Source organism: Salvelinus namaycush, chromosome 2 (genome assembly GCF_016432855.1).
Source record: "Salvelinus namaycush isolate Seneca chromosome 2, SaNama_1.0, whole genome shotgun sequence".
NCBI lineage: Eukaryota > Metazoa > Chordata > Actinopteri > Salmoniformes > Salmonidae > Salvelinus > Salvelinus namaycush.
Window position 1 is genome coordinate 23,422,135 of NC_052308.1, and position 20,569 is coordinate 23,442,703.

At 40.9% G+C, this 20,569-nt stretch overlaps 2 protein-coding genes across 2 annotated transcripts; both read right to left on the reverse strand.

Annotated features, from left to right (window-relative positions):
• Nucleotides 1-3,486: 3,486 nt before the first annotated feature.
• Nucleotides 3,487-13,113, reverse strand: LOC120024963 (short transient receptor potential channel 4-associated protein-like). Its single transcript, XM_038969358.1, has 16 exons — nt 12,828-13,113; nt 10,198-10,326; nt 9,963-10,079; nt 9,705-9,762; nt 9,385-9,440; nt 9,150-9,278; nt 8,807-9,008; nt 8,383-8,571; nt 7,425-7,567; nt 7,186-7,317; nt 6,979-7,037; nt 6,795-6,896; nt 6,317-6,632; nt 6,000-6,111; nt 5,732-5,844; nt 3,487-4,097 (listed from the first exon to the last, which is right to left on the reverse strand). The coding sequence occupies exons 1-16, from the start codon at nt 12,951-12,953 to the stop codon at nt 3,960-3,962; spliced, it is 2,121 nt and encodes a 706-aa protein (XP_038825286.1). The 5' UTR covers nt 12,954-13,113; the 3' UTR covers nt 3,487-3,959.
• An 886-nt stretch (nt 13,114-13,999) lies between these two features.
• On the reverse strand, nt 14,000-19,243 carry LOC120024972 (src-like-adapter 2). The gene is made up of 7 exons (XM_038969370.1): nt 19,176-19,243; nt 18,944-19,033; nt 18,777-18,863; nt 15,535-15,638; nt 15,201-15,350; nt 14,338-14,470; nt 14,000-14,135 (listed from the first exon to the last, which is right to left on the reverse strand). Exons 1-7 carry the CDS (start codon nt 19,241-19,243, stop codon nt 14,000-14,002), a joined length of 768 nt encoding a protein of 255 aa, XP_038825298.1.
• Between the last annotated feature and the right edge of the window lie 1,326 nt (nt 19,244-20,569).

Genomic DNA, 20,569 nt, shown 5'->3' on the forward strand with positions numbered 1-20,569 from the left:
TTATCTGCTGGGTGTCAACAATAGCGATTCAACTTGTGGAATCTTCAGGAAATATCATTGTTTTTACAGCCTGACGTTCTTAGGCAAGACGACATTTGTTATTGTGTCCCATCAATAAGACCACTGTGAACAAAATACACCACACATTCGAGAGATAGTTGTGAGAATTTATTATGCTTATCCCTATATTAAATTCACAAACAAGACTGTTAAATAAATAAATGAAGTTTAACTTTAGATGAACAAAAAGGGTGGAAAATGGATTCTTAGGGGGGAGATGGTGGACTTTGCGTCAGGATTGAGAGTTGTATGTATAAGATAAGTCCAATGCACACTAAACACTTCCTAGGTACAGATGGCTCCAGTGTGATATTAATGAATTACAAACAAGTGTTCATATGATCACCACCCCAATATCCAATGTCAAAGCAAAAGCTACACATACAAAAATGATTTGAACATGTTGAAGTCTGAATGATAACGGTTTGCTGAACAAATTTCTCTAGGTACACACACAATCATGCTTTTTAACCCAGTCACTGTTATACCACACACAGTCAAAGGAAACTAACTTGGCATATATGCCAAAAAACAAAGATTTACATAAAATGTACCTAATGTAAGAAGGGTAGTACAATCAAATTCAAATAATTATGCACCAATTACCTATTTAATCAAAATATCAAAAAAGACCAACTGTTTCTCAACATGTATTGGATGTAGAGTATGAAGCCTGCTTTCTTAGCGTAAAGCAAATCTGCACAAAAGTGTACAAATGTACAATGTTTCAACAATACATCTGTGTGGCTGTTAAGCAGGGATAGTATTACAAATACAGTACTGTGCATTTGATTTTCAAAGTTATATCTAGCAATTCATTAAGACCATATTTTTAAAGTAGGTAATCTACTCTGAACCAGATGCCATATAAGAAAACTGACAATATGGGCTTCCACAGGCAATCATGTCTCTTGGCAGAGTGTGGAACATGCATGGTAATGCACGGTAAGAGTTCTATTCCAAACACGAGAAGCAGAGAAAACTGGACACACAGGATGTAACTGGTGCTGAACCAATATAACTTTTATGAACATTACAGGCTCCATCCATGATTTACATCAACACAAGAGTCATCCACATGAAGTAGTGGTGAAGTGTAGGAGGGTAAAGGAGCCAAACACTGTGAAAACACAAGTCATAGTAAACCACCTTGTCATGTATCACTACCAACTGTTAATCAGGGCAAACCACATTATGAATGGATTGCTTTTATACATTCATTCAAGTGAACATACAAAAAGGTTTAAGAAAAAGATTTGAACAGGATTAGTTCCACTTCGACACACACTGAGTGACAAAGTGGTTCAATCCATATGGTGCTGGGTTGAAAAATGCCGTAGCTCAATCATTAGTCATTTTCTTGGATTCTCGTTAAAAAAATTAAAAAAATATTATTTCACCTTTATTTAACCAGGTAAACTAGTTGAGAACAAGTTCTCATTTACAACTGCGACCTGGCCAAGATAAAGCAAAGCAGTGCGACGTTCTTTTGTTGGAGAGACGCAAAATGCTTACTCAGCTCAGAATCCATTTCCACGACAGTCAGCACATTCTAGCCATAGCAACATGACCACACCCATAGCCAATCACAGAGGTGAAACCAAGCACAGAATCATCACACAAAGACGAATGAAGATTGTCAGTCTAGGCTCGTGGTGAGAGAAGAGAAGTCAAGAGTTAAGTGGTCAACTGGGGGAGGAAAAATCAAGTGATGCAGCACAGTGGCTGTTTGGTTGAAGGCCATTCATGCTAAGAGGATTTAAGAACCCTTGGGGCGGCAGGTTGCATAGCGGTTAATATCGTTGGGCCAGTAACCGAACGGTCGCTGGTTCGAGCCAACCAGGTGAAAAATCTGTGTCCTTCTTAACACATTGTTCCAGTAAGTCTCTTTGGATAAGAGCGTCTGATAAATTACTAAAATGTAAAATGGCACCATTGTGAGAAGTGTCTGGGACAGAGAGAGTGGGTTTGAACACGAGAACCTGCATAAGTTTATTATTCTATAAAACCATCCTTCACTTGATGGATACAAAGTATGGTACAAAATGAAAATGTATTTTATCAAAATAAGTGTTAAAATACAATAAACAATGCACACAATTCCAACAGTGCAATTTATCTACAATTTATTTAGAACTAAAAGCAATCCTCTTAACAAGACGCAACCATCCTTCACTTGATGGATACAAAGTATGGTACAAAATGAAAATGTATTTTATCAAAATAAGTGTTAAAATACAATAAACAATGCACACAATTCCAACAGTGCAATTTATCTACAATTTATTTAGAACTAAAAGCAATCCTCTTAACAAGACGCAAACAAAAATAGTGTCTGGAAAAACAAAACATTTTGTGCACAAAATTGGAGAAATAAGCTTTTTGTGCGTATGGAAAATTGCTGGGATCTTTTATTTCAGCTCATGAAACCAACACTATACACACATTCAAACTATTGACTGGTACTGTGTGTATGAGTAGGTGCGTCCAAGGGTTTTTATTTTTACTATTTTCTACATTGTAGAATAATAGTGAAGAAAGACATCAAAACTATGAAAAACACACATGGAATCATGTAATATCAAAAAAAAGAGTTATATCAAAATACTTTATATGTGAGATTCCTCAAAGTAGCCACCCTTTGCCTTGATGACAGCTTTGCACATTCTTGGTATTCTCTCAACCAGCTTCATGAGGGAGTCATCTGGAATGCATTTCAATTAACAAATGCTGACATTGACCTTAGAACGGTAGAAATCTGTCCAAATTAGAAATTTTTGGTTCCAACCGCGTGCCTTTGTGAGACGCAGAGTAGGTGAACGGATGATCTCCACATGTATGGTTCCCAGCGTGAAGCATGGAGGAGGTGGTGTGATGGTGCTTTGCTGGTGACACGGTCAGTGATTTATTTAGAATTCAAGGCACACTTAACCAGCATGGCTACAACAGCATTCTGCAGCGATATGCCATCCCATCAGGTTTGGGCTAAGTGGGACTATCATTTGTTTTTCAATAGAACAATGACCCAACACACCTCCAGGCTGTATAAGGGCTATTTGACCAAGAAAGAGAGTGATGGAGTGCTGCATCAGATGACCTGGCCTCCACAATCACCCAACCTCAAACCAATTTTGATGGTTTGGGATGAGTTGGACTGCAGAGTAAAGGAAAAGCAGCCAACAAGTGCTCAGCATATGTGGGAACTCCTTCAATACTGTTGGAAAAGCATTCCAGGTGAAGCTGGTTGAATGCCAAGAGTGTGCAAAGCTGTCAAGGCAAAGGGTGGCTACTTTGAAGAATCTAAAATATATTTAGATTTGTTTAACACTTTTTTGGTTACTACATGATTCCATATGTGTTATTTCATAGTTTTGATGTCTTCACTATTATTCTACAATGTAGAAAATAGTACAAGTAAAGAAAAACCCTTGAATGAGTAGGTGTGTCCAAACTTCTGACTGGTACTGTATATATCTATTTTGCTGCATCATACAAATAGATTTCCCCATATATTTATGTAATATATAAAAGGCTTCATTTGATTTTACCTAACGCAAACCACCAACAAAGGAGTATTTCAAGGTCCAATAAATGTATATTTCTTTACTGTGGGGTCTGGGACAGAGACAGGTGCAGTCTCTCTTCTTCTCCTACAAAGAGAAAAGGAGCGAGGAGTGAAGATGCCCAGCATCGTAGAATCCTCCCTCATCTTCAGTAATGGCCCCCTGGCCAAGTTACAGACAGCATAGCAGCGAGTTGGTGTCCTGCCGCAGTCACATAGCACTTCCAGGTCGCTGGGTGACCCTTGATCTGGCTATGCTCTTTGGCGAGGTCATCAACCATGATAGGTGTCCACACTCCAGCAACCCCCCACAAGCCCAGCCCAAACTCTCCTAGGGTTAACACTCTAGCAGGTCCCTGTCCAGGTCCATGAAGGGCTCATCTATGTAGCTGGCTATGACACACAGAGAAGTCCTGTCTGAGCCCAGCAGCACTGACACGGTCTCATTCCAGTAGCTGAAGGGGATGCAGGAGCTCTGAGGGAGAGAACAAAACAGAGGGTTAGACTGGTGACAGACATTTTCCCCAAGGAGAAGGGGATATACATTCATGGTAAAAAAAAAAAATCCTGACGTGAAACTTCTCTGCCCGCAAACATCTAGAACGCCTATTAAGAAGACCCCCAATCTCCGGGCAAAGACAGATCAGATCAACTCACTTCCCCACATTTATCACCTTTCAATGCTGTTAGCTAGCTACATGCTCCTCTAACCCCTTACACTCGTGGAAATTGTCCTATATGGCTAGAGCCAAATTTAAATGTTTCTAACAACTATAAAAAGCATATGCATGACCATGGTAGCAATTGAAAGAGAACACTTAGGATATTATTGTACAGTATTATTATTGTTACTGTATTGTTTCATCAGACCTCCAAAAAGTACGATCTTTGTCCCCATGTGCAGTTGCAAACCGTAGTCTAGCTTTTTTATGGCGGTTTTGGAGCAGTGGCGTCTTCCTTGCTGAGCGGCCTAACAGGTTATGTCGTTATATGACTCGTTTTACTGTGGATATATATACTTTTGTACCCGTTTCCTCCAGCATCTTCACAAGGTCCTTTGCTGTTGTTCTGGGATTGATTTGCACTTTTCGCACTAAAGTACGCCCATCTCTAGGAGACAGAACGTGTCTCCTTCCTAAGCGGTATGACGGCTGCGTGGTCCCATGGTGTTTATACTTACGTACTATCGTTTGTACAGATGAACGTAGTACCCTCAGGCATTTGGAAATTGCTCCCAAGGATGAACCAGACTTGTGGAGGTCTACAGCTCTGAGGTCTTGGCCGATTTCTTTTGATTTCCCCATGATGTCAAGCCAAGAGGCACTGAGTTTGAAGGTAGGCTTTGAAATACATCCACAGGTACACCTCCAATTGACTCAAATTATGTCAATTAGCCTATCAGAAGCTTCTAAAGCCATGACATCATTCTCTGGAATTTTCCAAGCTGTTTAAAAGGCACACTCAACTTAGTGTATGTAAACTTCTGACCCACTGGAATTGTGATACAGTGAATTATAATTGAAATAATCTGTCTTGTAACAATTGTTGGAAAACTTACTTGTGTCATGCACAAAGTAGATGTCCTAACCGACTTGCCAAAACTATAGTTTGTTAACAAGAAATTTGTGGAGTGCTTGAGAAACGAGTTTTAATGACTCCAACCTAAGTGTATGTAAACTTCCGACTTCAACTGTAGCTAATGAGCATAGGTGGTCGCGTCTTGTCTTCAGTCTGTTTTCCGTAAACAAGCGATGTAACATGGAGATATGGCCGTGTGGGAACACTAACCCTAACAAGGTGTATCAATTTAACCTTTTGTTCAAAATAATAATCATCTCACTGATATGAAAGATAAGGTCCTTAAACTTCCAAAACTGTACCGTGACGTGTTAATGTTCAGATTGAGCAACGGAGTTTTTAACAAAACTCCCCCGTACAGAAGACGCCTTCGTCCAATGACTTATGTGTAATATAATGGAACAGAGTCATGATCAAGGGCTCAAAGTTGTCCAATCCTAGCAAACATTCTGGGAAACGTTATTCTTCTTTTCGTGTGTGTGTGTGTGTGTGTGTGTGTTTCGGTGTTAGAGAGAAAGAGGGAGGAAAGACCTGTGTGAGAGTCTGCACGTTGATGATGTTGACCAGCCTGAAGAGGAAAGATAGTCTGTTCTCCACCCGGGCCAAGTAGGACAGCAGACAGCATTCAGACAGCACCTCCACCACTGCAGGACCACAGTCAGCAACAATTACATCATAAACAACACCTTTATAATGCAGTCAAGGCTTGATTTTATTCCAACATTGGCCGCTTGAGATCATACATCTGACCTGCTCTCATTGGTCTATTCACTTGCTATGGGAATGAGTGGGTGTTTACCTTTTCTGTCCTCTGTCTGGGTCTCGAAGCGGTCCAGGGAGAGAATGATGCAGCGCACCAGCATGTTGGAGTCTACCAGGGAACTGTTGATCTGGCTCATGAAAGTCTGGAACTGCAGCCGAGCCAAACAGAGGGATGGAACACTCAGCATTATAGAACACACACAACTCTGGGTACAATGAGATTACTTTTTAAAGGTTGACTTTAAGAATTTAAATTGCATTATTTCATGCAATATCATTCTGTGACAATGTGGACTGACAGGGTCCTCTCACATTGTGGGGGGGGTTGCTATTTACTAAGTGTTTCACCTTCACCTTGTTATCTGTGCTGACGTATATGTTGAACCTCTTGAAGGCGTCGATGTTGAACTTCATGAGTTCCCCCAGGAGGTCAAAGTAGCTCTGCAGGACATCTTTGGACTTACAGCCACTGTCTATGATGCCGAACAGCATGTTTTCTAGCAGCCCCCTCTTCAGCAGAAACATCTGGTCTGCATAGGAGGTGGCTCCACGAAGGAAACTCTCCACTGCTCTGGCCTGCCAGAACCTGAAGGAGGAGTCTGGAGGCTCCTTCTTCATGACAGTGAGGAGACGAGTGAGGAGACCTTTCTTCCCATCACAAACTAGACTCCTGCAGGAGCACAAGGAGACAGGGAGAGGGCATTTGTGTGACACACAATATAGTATTTCATTTGAGTTTTCAGAGAACATAATGCCTCTTTTGCACTGTAGTGTGAAGTATTGAGGGTGGATTTAATGATGGGAATAGATGATGGAACCAGATGATGCATACCTGTCTGTATTGACTAACGCCTCCACCTCAGGTATGTTGGCCTTCAGAGAGATGGCACTCAGCTCGTTCAGCTCCTGACTGTTTAGAAGCAGGTACTTGTTCCTGAAATAAATTAAATGTTGTGTGTTAAATTCAAGTGAAGCTAGCAGGGAACTTTCAGTCAGACTGTTTGAAAGTTACTCACTCATGGTGTTCGCTGAAGCTCTGGAGAAGCCTCAGAAACTGGATCTTGAAGGATATTTCCTAAGGGAAGGACAGAATCAGAGTGATTAGCATTACAATGTTTATAACACTGCAATGGTAATATGAACCCAGAGCGAGATATATATATATATATATATTTTTTTTTTTTTTACAGTGATAGCAGAGTTTGAGAGGACACACTGCTTACAGGACTGCAATCACAGTTCTCATTCTGGCCATGCACCACATGATTGGATAAGGTGTACTTCCTCCAGATTAGCTTGTCAAACAAGTTGTTGAGACCTGGGATCAGATGGAACTCTGCTAGCATCTTGTGTACCTGAGGAAGAGACATAGTGGTCAAATAAATGCAAACAGACAGGAGTGGCTACTCCTACGAGAGCCCTGCATTGGGTGAGTTATCTGTTTTGGACCCCAGCCCCTCACCTGGTTCCTATGACTACCCATAAGCAGCACACAGAGCACGTACAGCACCTCCACCTTGTACATGATCTCATGGACAATCTTCATGGACTGGGGCAAGCGGTGCCTGAGAGGACTGGTGGCCAACGAATTCTCGTCTGACGACTCTGTGGAGGAGGCATAATAGGATGAAAAAGATGTAATGAGATGTTCATAGATCGACAGAGGTACAAGGGTAGGTGACAGAAAAGTCTTCACGAAATGGATCTGGGGCTTTCCCACTCAGACCCGATATGCATAAATATATTTTTTAATATAGAGACCCATTCCAAACGGACCAGAGGACAACTAGACCTGTTCCATATAGACCTGGTCGGATCCAGACCCGTTCCGAACAGAGTGTGGTAAGCAGCAGAAAAGTCATTTTTTAACCTACTTTATTACACAGAGATGATAAAGCATGAGGAGTGAGAGAGAGATGCCGATCTGCCAGGCAGGGAGGGGCCGTACCATGGGGAGCATGGCAAGCAGGGAGAGAGAGACAGCAACCAAGCTGATTCGCGCTATAGTAGATAGTTGCCATAGCTAGGTTATTTATCATCCAATATGATTATGTAGTACCGGTCTTGACTGCATCAAACCGGGAGAAGCTAGTTACGCTAGCTAAAGGCTAATTGAGGATGCAGTGCATGCGCTTTCTGATCTGACAGTTACAAATCACAACAACTCCATTTAGAATATTAAGTAGCAGCCTACCTGTTGGCTCTTGGTCGTTGTAGCCTATCCTGACTAGATATCTCCTAACTTTTGCCACACACGGCGGCTCTGATTACTTATGATTGGCCAACAACAAGCTACACGCGCTACACTCCACTCTCTGTATAGTACTATAAATAAGCATTTCATAAAGAGAATGGTTAGACCTTTTCAGTGAAAACGGATGCTTAAGGCAGTGGTACAGAGCAGGAGAGAGGCTGCTGACCTGTGCTGGTGTGCTCAGCCTCCTCCGTGGCCATCTGCATGAGGGCGTCCAGCACCAAGGCGTTGTCAAGCCACGTGTACCAGTCCTCCAGCTCCTGCAGGAAGTTAGACGCCCCCGTGGCCTCAGACACCTTTCTGGTGGCCAGCTTACACAGGCGCTCGATGAAGCCCGGGATGTTTAGGAGGGTCACTGGGAACAAGGAGGCAGCAGAGTGGGCTCATTCATTGATCATGTACTCTACTACAGTTTTAGGTTAAGGGCTGAGAAAACTTTTGGACAGATTAAGGGCATCAAATCAAATAAGTACTACAAATCAACAGATTAATTAAACAAATCCTTTAACAAGACCCAATGATAGGGTAATTGAGCTAAAGAATAAGAAAAAGGTCATTTCTCCACTGTGTTTCTGTATCCCTTGTCCTACCTTGGTTGACCTCTGCACGTGAGAGGCTAGAGTCTTTTTTCTGCTGGGCGTTCTTGGCCAGCAGGGTGTGTTTGTCATCATTCCCCACGTCGGGTTCTGAGACTGTGACAGAGAGGATGCGGCAGAAGTTAGCCAGCTGCTGCTGGTCAAAGCTCTGAACCAGACCAGACAGGTTAGCAATCCCTTCCAACTGGATCATCGCCTGTGGCAGAAAGAGGACCAACATATGGGTCACCATTGGCATAAGATGACCATGGATATAAAATCTCCACCCAGCGCAAACCCACAAACTCTCTCGAGGTGAGCAATATTGTAAAAGATTTTGTTGTAAAGTTCCTCTGACCTTCTTGATTCCGAGAATATCCTCGATTAAAGTGGCAGTCTGTAGAAAAGTCTTCTTGTTCGTCATCAAGCTAAAGAGAAACAGGACAAAGTAGTCTCTGGCTGCAAGGCTCTTTGTTACCCCTTCCGTCTGAGAAAATTAGGGGAGAGATTTGATGATTAATGAATGTTTATATTAAAAGGCAGACATTATTCATTATTTTCATGAAGTGATGTTCTGCGGCAAGTGTACTTACACATATGCAGCAGTTGTAAAGAACACTAAGGCAGTCATTGACCAAGTCATCATTCACTGCAGGGACAAAACATAATGAATGTACTTTATTCTCCCAGATAGTCACCAGTTGAAGTATCCTGGGGTAAGGAATGTTTGGGGGATTTTCAAGTCCCTCAGTTGAGCACCTGATACCCCTTTTTACACTTAAGCTGGGCTGAAGTGCATTTGAGTATACCTTTTTTTACACACTCATGAATATCAATGTTCCCCTATGTGAAAAGTGCAGCCTTTGAGGTTATATCAGACCTAAACATATCACACCTGACTTTTTCTACTTACTTTTAGGTTTCTTCTTTTGCATAGTGAGTGTAGGCCTCATCAAGATCTCTACAAGCAGCTTTTATTGGAGGAAAAAGAAGCAGCAATGAACACTTCATATCCCACCTGATTATATCTCAGAAGGCACTGATACACAAAGACACTGCAGTATGAGATAACATGGCTGATTCAAGACATACAAACAGGTAACTGATACGTTTCCACCACAACACAGAACATAGGAGTAACAAGCGCATAATAAACAGTATGTTTACTTACATCGACTCCACCAAAGAGGTCAAAGGTGTATGTGATGGGAAAGGTTGATTCCTGAGCACTCTTCCTGTCTTCTGTGACAAAAGACATCGCCTCCATGGAAAGTAGGGATGATAGTTCCTGTTATAAAGAACTGATAATTAGGCCTAGTCTTAATCTTAGAGTAAATGGCCCAAACTCAGCAAGGTTAAAGCCTAGGAGCTTTACTGATGTAGTGGTGTGTATACTATGTGGATACCTTTAGTACACTGTGTGTGTGGGAGAGGTCACTGTTGGGATGGCTGCTTTCATGGAGCTTCTGCAGCAGCTCGGGGATACTGTGCCATTTGGCCTGCTTATCCCTCTCCTGGAGAAGAGCTTCTGGGAGCTGGAACAATGAATTAATGGTCAATACAGGAAATATACATGAACAGCTTAGAAAATGTATCCAGTATGTTACGGTGTCAGAAGAACACTGACAGTTGATCATTTTACCCTACCCTCTGCACACCCACACAACCTCAAATCAGATTAAATAAGTCTCGGTCTTCGATGTTGGTGCCAAATAAACACATCCTCTCCTAATTCCAGTTGCAGATGCTGTCTCTTGGCACCAGTTAAGTCTGAAGTTATTTCAAATCATGCCCAACTGAAATCCATCACAAATGGAACACAATACATAACTTTCAGTTCTCATAGCTCAATTATTATGAATGAGGCTCAAACTTCCATTTCATACTTTTTATTGGAATCAGTGGACAACACATAGGCCTTTGGGGCAAGTTGGCAGAGTTGAATAGGTCACATTTCACCACAATGGAATTCGATTGGCTGGGTGTCTGAAAGGGTAATTCTAGAGCTAAGTGCTTTTCATGTCAAATATACAATTCAAGGAGATTTAAAAATCACCACCACAGAATTCGGCAAATCAGATCATGACTCTGTACTCCTGCTTCCTGTATACAAGCTGAAGGTCAAACAGGAAGTAACCGTGACTCGCACCGTTGAGAAATGGTCATCAGAATCAGAAATTATGCTACAGGACTGCTTTGCTAGCGCTGATTGGAATATGTGCAGAGACTCAGCCAATCAAGTCAACGAGCTAACCACCTCCGTCACAGGCTTCATTAGGCAATGCATTGGCGACGTTACCCCCACAGTGAAGGTTTGCTGCTTCCCCAATCAAAAACCCTGGATTAACACAGAGGTTGGCGCTAAGAGAAAGGACAGGGCTACCGCACAGTTATATCACAGACAACCCAGAGGCTAGGGCTGAGGACAGGAACAAGTACAAGATGTCATGCTACGACATCAGCAGATTCATCAAACGAGCAAAAGGACAATATAGGAACACAGTGGAATCATATTACACATGCTCCAATGCCCACAGCATGTGGCAGGGATTACAAATGAAGACCCAGCTGTGATCTGCCCCAAAATGCCTCTACCAGATGAACTCAATGCATTTAATGTACGCGTCGACAATAACACCGTGCGTGAGGGCCCCCACTGAGGACTGGGTGATCTCGCTCTCCGAGGCCGACCTGAGTCATCACTCAAGTCAACACTCACAAGGCAGCAGGGCCGGACGGTATTCTAGGGTGTGTTCTCAGAGCATGCGCAGAACAGCTGGCAGACATTTTCAACCTCTCCCTGTTCAATCTGTAATCTTAAACTGACCCAAGAACTCTAAGGCTTCATGCAACAATGACTACTCACATCTGCAATCATGAAGTGCTTTGAAAGGCTGGTTACGGCAGATAAAGTCCATCACACCCTAGACCCACTAAAATTTGCATACTGCCCCAACAGATCCATAGACAACGCTATCTCAATTGCACTCCACACTGCCCTCACCCACTTAGATAAGAGGAATACGTACACTATATATACACAAACATATGTGGACACCCCTTCAAATTTCAAATGAGTAGATTTGGCTATTTCAGCCACACCAGTTACTAAAATCGGGCACACAGCCATGCAATCTCCATAAACTTTGGCAGTAGAATGGCCTTACTGAAGAGCTCAGTGACTTTCAACGTGTCACCATCATAGGATGCCACCTTTCCAACAAGTCAATTCGTCAAATTTCTGCACTGTTAGAGCTGTCCCAGTCAACTGTACGTACTGTTATACGTGCCCAGTCACAGTCCACAAATGGGCGGCACCCATTTATGGAAACTAAAGTGGGGCGTGGCTGGCCAGTTTTGTGTGGCGGCTGGTATCATCACGTGATCACCCGTGCTGTTCATCCAGTATAAACCCAAATTATTATTAGCCCTAGTTAGATAGATGGCAGAAACAGCCTATCAGAATACAATGTAATGGTTTACTCCCAATCTGTTGATGAAACCCATAACAAAGCTTGCTAAATAACTGTTTCGTTAACCAAACTAGCTAGTAGTGCACACTTTCAGTTGAGCAAACCCATGTTAACGTTAGCCAGCTAATATAACATTGAGTAATATAGCTAGCTAGAGATGCCAATTGCATGTATAAATGCGAACAAACAAACCAAAGACGTTAAACTAGCTAATAGTTAACTAAAACGGGCATCCTGGATCAAGAAAAGAGTTAGCTAGCTAGTGCAGGCTACATGGAGGTTCTCAGCTGGCACTTTGTAACTAGTTCACGGTGTATATTCCAACTTTGTCATGTAAATGAACACATTATTTTGGAACACAGCCAGCTAATGTTAGCCACCTAACCAGCAAGACATGCAAACTGCTACTTCATCCCGGCATCTTGTGTGTGCCTGTACTGTAGCTAGCTAGTTACTGTACTACTAGCTCTCTGCAGGGTTGCAAATGCAGGTCCCAGGCTTGAGTCTTGCTCCCCCTTTTCAGATCGTTTCATTGTCAAGACATCGCACTAGTTGTGTCTTACCTGTGTCCCTCGGCTGAAACCCCGGCCAACGATCTGACTATGTCTGATCTTTGCAGTAATATTTCCATTACGAACACTTCGTTTCCCTCCAGTCCAAGGGGACTCCAACCCCAGAAGCGTCGCCATTATTTGTTATCCCTGAACTGTTTCAAGCCAGAAGATTTAGCTAGCTAGATCTCATCAGATTCCACAGTTACGAGGTCAAAATTGGCTACAATTTTTTGTGTTAATTCAAGGTTAAGGCATAAGGTCAGCGGTTAGATTTTAAGAATATCAATTGTAGAAATGGGCGGTGTTTATGACTTTGTGGCTATATAAACTTGTGACGACCGCTAGGTCTTGATACACATATTCAAAAGTAGCGGCATCTAGTGGTAGGATTTGAAAATAGTTTTGACATGAGACGCTTTCTCCGTGTGGCCCAGATAACTTCAGCACCTGGTGTCTTGTTTTGATGCTCTTTTTTTGTATGAAAAGGTTGGCAATCACAAGAAACAAAACTGTCATATACAACTTCATTTATTTATTCCTAATTCTTACAACCAGAGCATGCAGAACTATGCTGCCACGAGCCAAATGCTGCTAAAAAGTCAGAGTTAGTTTCAAGTTAGTTCAGACATGGCATGTCATTCATATACAAACGGATTGCAGAGTAACAGATTGCATATGAAACGAACAATCGGTTCAACATTTAGTCCAATTAAAACGTTCTTGTTGTTCAGTGATCTTCCTTCTTTGGTAAAAAAAGAAATAGACCAATGCATGGGCGTTTCTGTGTGGACAAGCAGAATGGAACCTTCCTTGAGCTGAAAGGAAGTGCTCCTCACATCATAATACCAAAGACAGTACAGATAATACCTTTCGGTTCCAGCCTCTGAAATGTGCTCTTGAGCACAAGCACAACTACAGCATTAGAAGACTTGAGAAGTGCCACGTAACACTGCTTCCCTGTGGCTACCTGAACCCTAACACACATTCTACCATCAAAACATTGATTGTGCTTGTAGTTTTAATTTTTTTCATTGTGGTTGTAAATGGTAGGCTTACTTCTATCAACTTCCACTATGCTTTTATGTAGATCATCCTTTCTGGCCTAGTACCATTAGACCTGCGCAACAGCAGACTGGACAGCATGATGTCTGTCTATTTTACTCTCATAGTCCTCCCTTTCCTCATGTATCCCAGTGTTTGCCACAGTTCTGGCAGCTGGCCTCTGTCATGTAGAGGTATGAGCTGATGGCCTCCCTCAGACCTTCGCTCACTAGAGAGTCCTCTGAATCCACTCTGGCCTTATTGAAGATCAATGAACTAGAAAGACAGAGGCATATGGAATGTGATTTACTTTTAACTACCACCAGAATGCATCATCTTATAATGTGTATACAGTGCAATTGATTGCATAGATATAGCATCACATTTAATTTCATATTGACAAACAGTGAAATAAATAGTGTGTAGGTCACTTTGGACACAAAATATGATAGATGGAAGATTTAGGAATGTGCCCCACCTGTCTACGTCATTCCAGTTGAGTGTGGGCCTCCTGATAGCTTTGGGATACGGTCTGGTGGTCAAGGTAGTATTGTTTGAGCCTTGGATGATGCAAGGCTCCCTCAGTAAACAGCACAACCCATCTGCTGACTCTGTGGATAGACATGTTTCCAAATGTTTAGAACATTCTCTACCCAAACAACTCCTTATGATTGACAAGAGTGTGCAAGCTGTCGTCAAGGCAAAGGGTGGCTACTTTGAAGAATCTCACATATAAAATATATTTGATTTGTTTAACACTTGTTTGGTTACTACATGATTCCATATGTGTTATTTCAACGTTTTGATGTCTTCACTATTATTCTACAATGTAGAAAATAGTAAAAATAAAGAAAAACCCTTGAATGAGTAGGTGTGTCCAAACTTTGACTGGTACTGTATATTTCATGTGGAAACCCTCATATTAAACACCAATGGCATTCACTGTTCATGGTTTATATTTAGGATAATGTTTTACAGCTTTGTCAATATATTAGTTTTTTTCAAAAATCATCTTCATGTATTATTTTATATACTGTATATTACATGTGATGAGGCCGCAGAGAGCCAGAGATAATTAAGACACCTGTGATAATCTGAAGTACCCAAAAAGCCCCTAGATGTCATCTGATTAAAAAAATGTACTTGAAAGTTAGCAAAATGCTGGTAGTGTACCAACTTTGAAAGTTTCCAGTAATATAACCTCCCCTTGCAACCATAGTGAACAGACCGCAATAGATCGCAGTAGTACCATACAGTCCGCCCTATTTGCATACTAGAGTATGAACTGTGCTACATATTTAATAATAATGCATTTGAGCCTGTTGATGGGCTTGCACCCACCAGAGTAGTGTTCCACCAATTGGCCCAGGGAGTAGAAGGTGAGGCTGGGGGAGATGTAGAACCAGCCGTTTTGGTGGCGACAGATGCGGTAGTGTTTCACTGTGGCCAGATATGAGTCCATCTTCACAAGGACTGAGAGGGAGTAGGTTTCTGTGAGTAAAAATAACACCGGACTCTTGTCACGCTACAGTCAAGAAAAAGTGCACACAATAGTTGTTGTGCTTATATCAACTTTTTTTTTAGATAACTCATGGGAACATTTTTAAAAACTTGACATAACATTCACTAAAATGAATTTAATGAAATGAGCGTAAAGGCATGAACATCACCTAACCTGTGTTTGTCTGACTCTCTCGGATCAGGAAAGCCCCTGTGTGATTGTGTGGCAGCAGCAGCAGCTCCTCTGCCTTCAACCTGCTGATGCCATAATACTGCCACCTGATTAGAGCAGGATGAGAAAGTTAAAATATTGACTATCAGAAGAAGAAGAATATACAATGAAACTCCCACTACTAGGAAACTACAGTAGTTGCATCATTTCCTACGGTTTTAGGCCTACACACTAAGAAAATAGGGTTCTTGGGAAGGGTGATGGTGCTATGTGGAACCATAATGAACTCTTTGAGCCATTCAATGGTTCTTTGTGGTTCACAAAAGTTATCTTTCAGTGATGAATAAAATGAAGGGGCGGCAGCTCATTAGAATAAGTGGTTTGCTCACAGCTCTCTTTGTACAACTGTGTGTTTGTCATTCCAGTTCATCTAATCTGTTGTGTTATGCCATTACACGTTATACATGACTATGGCCAGTGACGGTGTCTTGTGAAAGACTTACATATGGCCTTGTGTGAATTGAGAACGGTAGACTACAATTCATCAAATGGCCACCGGGCTATTTACATTGACCCCCTCCCCATTTGTTTTGTACACTGCTGCTACTCACTGTTTATTATCTATGCATAGTCACTTCACCCCTACCCCCATGTACAAATTACCTCGACTAACCTGTACCCCCGCACATTGACTCGGTACCGGTACCCCCTGGACATAGCCTTGTTATTGTTATTTTATTGTGTTACTTTTTATTATTTTTTACTTTAGTTTATTTGGTAAACATTTTCTTAGCTCTTTCTTGAACTTCACTGTTGGTTAAGGGCTTGTAAGTAAGCATTTCACAGTAAGGTCTACACTTGTATTCGGCGCATGTGACAAAAAATGTTTGATTTGATCAGTGGTTCTCAATTCTCACCTCATGGACCCCCAGCTGTTCCACACCTAGCACACTTGATTCAACTTGTCAGTTATCATAATAATAACACCTATGGTAATTTGGCTATACAGAATAAAAAACCATGTATGGTTCTTCAAAATTATCTACAAAGAACCTTTGAGATTGAGAAAGGTTCTTTATAGAACCATTCTCCATAAAGGTTCTAAAAATAACCATTAGAAAGGGTTCTATATAGCCCCAAAAGGGGTTGTAACCATAGTGGAAACCTTATTTTGGTGCTATATAGAATAGAAAATTGTCATTTATAGCACCATACAGGTCCCATTTAGAACCTTATGAGCATGGTTCTTTATATAACCTTAAAAAAATAACCCTTATTTGGCACAATATAGAACCATTTGTTTTTAGTGTGTACATTACACTTTCACACTTCTCCCCACTGTTAGGAAACTCAACTGAAACTACAGCTGCAATCATACCCCACTGAGGGGGGATGATGATGTCATTCAGAGCGAGAGAACAAAATAACTCTGCCTACAGACACTAGAGAGTCACAGTTCACCTACGCTCTTAGAAAAAAAGGTTATTCGGCTGTCCCCACCTTTTGAAGAACCATTTTTGGTTCTAGACTAGGAATAACTATTTTGGTTCCAGGTAGAACCCTTTTCGATTCCATGTAGAACCCTTTCCACAGTGGCTTCTACATGAAACCCCAAACAGCTTTACATGGAACCAAAAAGTGTTCTGCTGCACTGTAAAAAAAAAAATCTAGTTGTTTCAACTACATTTTATTAAGTATTTTTTTTGTTTACTCAACTTGTCAGTTAAAGTGTTACCTGAATTTGACATTTTTAGTTGTCCCAAACTTAGCTCCAACATGAGAAAACGTAGGAAAAAATTCAGTCAACTAAAATGATGTGTTTGCTCAATTTGTCTCATTTGTTCAATCAACTCGAAATTATTGTTTTGGCATTTTACAAAGGAAAAGGCTGTGAAACTAGTCACACACACACAGTACATGATCACATTGTGTATGTTCATTTATATAGTAATTGGCATTCAACATGACCTCATCTGGGATTTGAACTCACAACTTCTTGGTTCACAGCATTCCAATCTTCCTGCTACGCACCTGTATTGCTACACTTTGCACTTCAAAGTAAATCTGAGCTCTGTTAAAAATACATTCAAGAAAAACTATTTATCATAGCGATTAAGGAGTAACATAAAATGAGAAATATGACCTACCAACATTAGATAACTACTCAAATTAAATAAGTTAATGATGAGAGAATAGTCAGATGAACTGATGATTGACACAGACATGGTAGCAGGAAGATCGAAATGCCATGAACCACATAATTGAATTGTAATTACTGTATAAATGAACATGCACAATGTAATCATGTATGTCAAGGTGTGTCAAATACATAAGTTGAAAACATTGTATGTTAAAAGCATTGTGTGTGTGACTAATTGCACAGCCTTTTTTAGGTAAGATGCCCAAAATAATAATTTCTAGTTGAAAGAACATAGGACACAAATTGTGCAAACACGTCATATTAAGTTAACAGCATTTTTGCCTACATTTTCTAATGTTGGAGGCATGGAGCTAAGTTTGGGCCAACTAAAAATGTTAAGTTCAGGTAACACTTTGACCGAAAAGTTGAGTAAACAAAACAAGGCAGTGGAATCAGTTACTTAATAATAATTAGTTGAAACAACTAGATTAGTGTTTATTTTATATATATATATAAAATAAAATAATAATATACATATATATATTTTTTCTTGAAATGTTTATTATTGAAAAAAAAGTTATATATATAAAAAATAAATACTATTTTATTTTTATTTTTTATTAAGCAGTGTATGGAGAAAGCCTAGGAACCCTTTTGGAATAGTTTTTTCTGAGTGTACACAGAAGCTCCCACCTTTAGTGGTTAGAGCGTTGGGCCAGTAACCAAAAGGTTGCTGGATCGAATCCCTGAGTTGACAAGGTAATAATCTGTTGTTCTGCCCCTGATCAAGGCAGTTAACCCACTGTTCCCTGGGCGCTGAAGACGTGGATGTCGATTAATGCAGCCCCCCGCACCTCTCTGATTCATAGGGGTTGGGTTAAATGTGGAAGACACATTTCAGTTGAAGGCATTCAGTTGTACAACTGACTAGGTATCCCCCTTTCCCCTTTAGTGTACACACAATCTCCCACCCTTAAGTGGAGTCCCCACCTCTCTCTCTATCCTATTGATGAATTCCAATACCCACTCTCTCATGACATCCACTCATCGTAAACAGCTGTGACAGTCAGAAATAAAAAGTGAGACCAAGTAGTAGTCATCTTACCTGTTAATTACTTTGGCAGTGTAGTTGCTGGGGATATAACTCTCATTGCCTGTCGTTGTGGATCGCACCATCCAAAAATCCCCATCGCTGCAATTAAAGAGATCAGTGTTTTCAACCAAACTACCACATACACTACATGTACAGCTCCATGCAGGTATGACACTTACTCCAATAACACCGTGAGCCTCTCCCCTATATGGATGCTGGATTCCAAGGGACCTTGGGAGGGGATGTCATAGAGGGATACCACCATGGGCCTGTTATTGTCTAAAAAAAGAATAATGTCTTTTAATAGTTGCAATCAGCATTCAGGCTGGCTGGAGGATTCTTTCAGATTGAGGTAACAAATCAAGATTTCAAAAGACCTATGGAAGAAGCTGGTGTTTAGTCTTACCTGACATTGCAGGTTCAGTTGGATTCTTCAGAGTTGGCATATTGGACCATACTTTGATCGGGCAAGTCCCCATGACCAGCTGCTTCTCTAGCTGTATGTCTGGATGGCTCCTTAGGCTGAGAGAGAGAGGAGTGTACTGTCATCTATCTTCTTTTGTCATTCGGGTTACACAAACAAGATGACACAGGGACAGAATTAACCACAACAAGAAACCATAATTTCCTCAATAACCTGACAAGTTTCCATTCAAAAATTATTATGACGAGCCTTGTCCTTATGATCTAAACACTAACTCTGACAAAATAAAGGGTTCAGGTACACTTTACAATACACAGGCCTTAAAAAGGTATAACTACCAGTGGAATAACTTTTCATTAGTGTAAATGCAATAAAAAGTGCTTCCATTGTACTGTATGTTAATGAGTTCTGAAGTAAAACTGAAACTTACTCACCTTATTGAATTGGTGTTTAACTGTTGGGTAATGATGATGGGTCACCACACACAGCTGTCTATATCCTCCTCTGGGTAGCTGATATACACTCAGCAAAGACCAGTGCTGCAACTAAGATCATGAGTGTTATGTGTCCTGTCTTCAGTGTCTGCCTGTACATTCAAATGTGTGGGATCAACACACTGTTCTATCACAATCCGTGAGAAAGAGAAGCTGTCTCCCTCTGCTCCGTTTCTTGGGAGAGTACTCTATCTACACAACTGTGGCTGAGGGGGTAGATAGATGAGGACAGGTTTTTATGTCTCTAGTAGCTTTCTGTGATGCCAAAGTTCCTGACATCCTGACACAAAACCGTGTGTATCGAGGAGTTGACATCATTTTTCATGTCCTTAAAATCGCATTTCTGCAGATGCACAAAAACATGAGATAAAAATCTGCTTAAATGACATACTACTTTTCTAGGCTAATGTAATCTATCAGCAATCAGCATCAGAGCTTTGAGTCATGAATACACCACAAGAACGTATACGCCTACCGAAAATACCATCACCAGCTGGGAGGACTGTGTCAGATTTACAGTAATATGTATACGCTTCTCTGAAAACAAGTTGCAGATTCAAATGAAGTAGAGGAATGTTACATCCTGTAATGTTATGATGCATTTGATCAGTGTTTTTTCCACAGCACTGTAAATATATTATTATTCTATACTGTAATGAGTAGGATATGTACAGTGGGGCCCGAAATTAGTGACACCCTTGATAAAGATTAGCAATAATTGTTATATAAAATATATAATTCTAATACTGAGCTGTATCGTATGCTCAACATTTTTTCGGAAATTATATTATTTTAATCTAATGCAATTGCTCAGAGAAAGAGATTTTGTTTAACAAGTCATATTGATTTAATAATGATTGGCACCCCTAAAGATTCCTAAAAAGTCA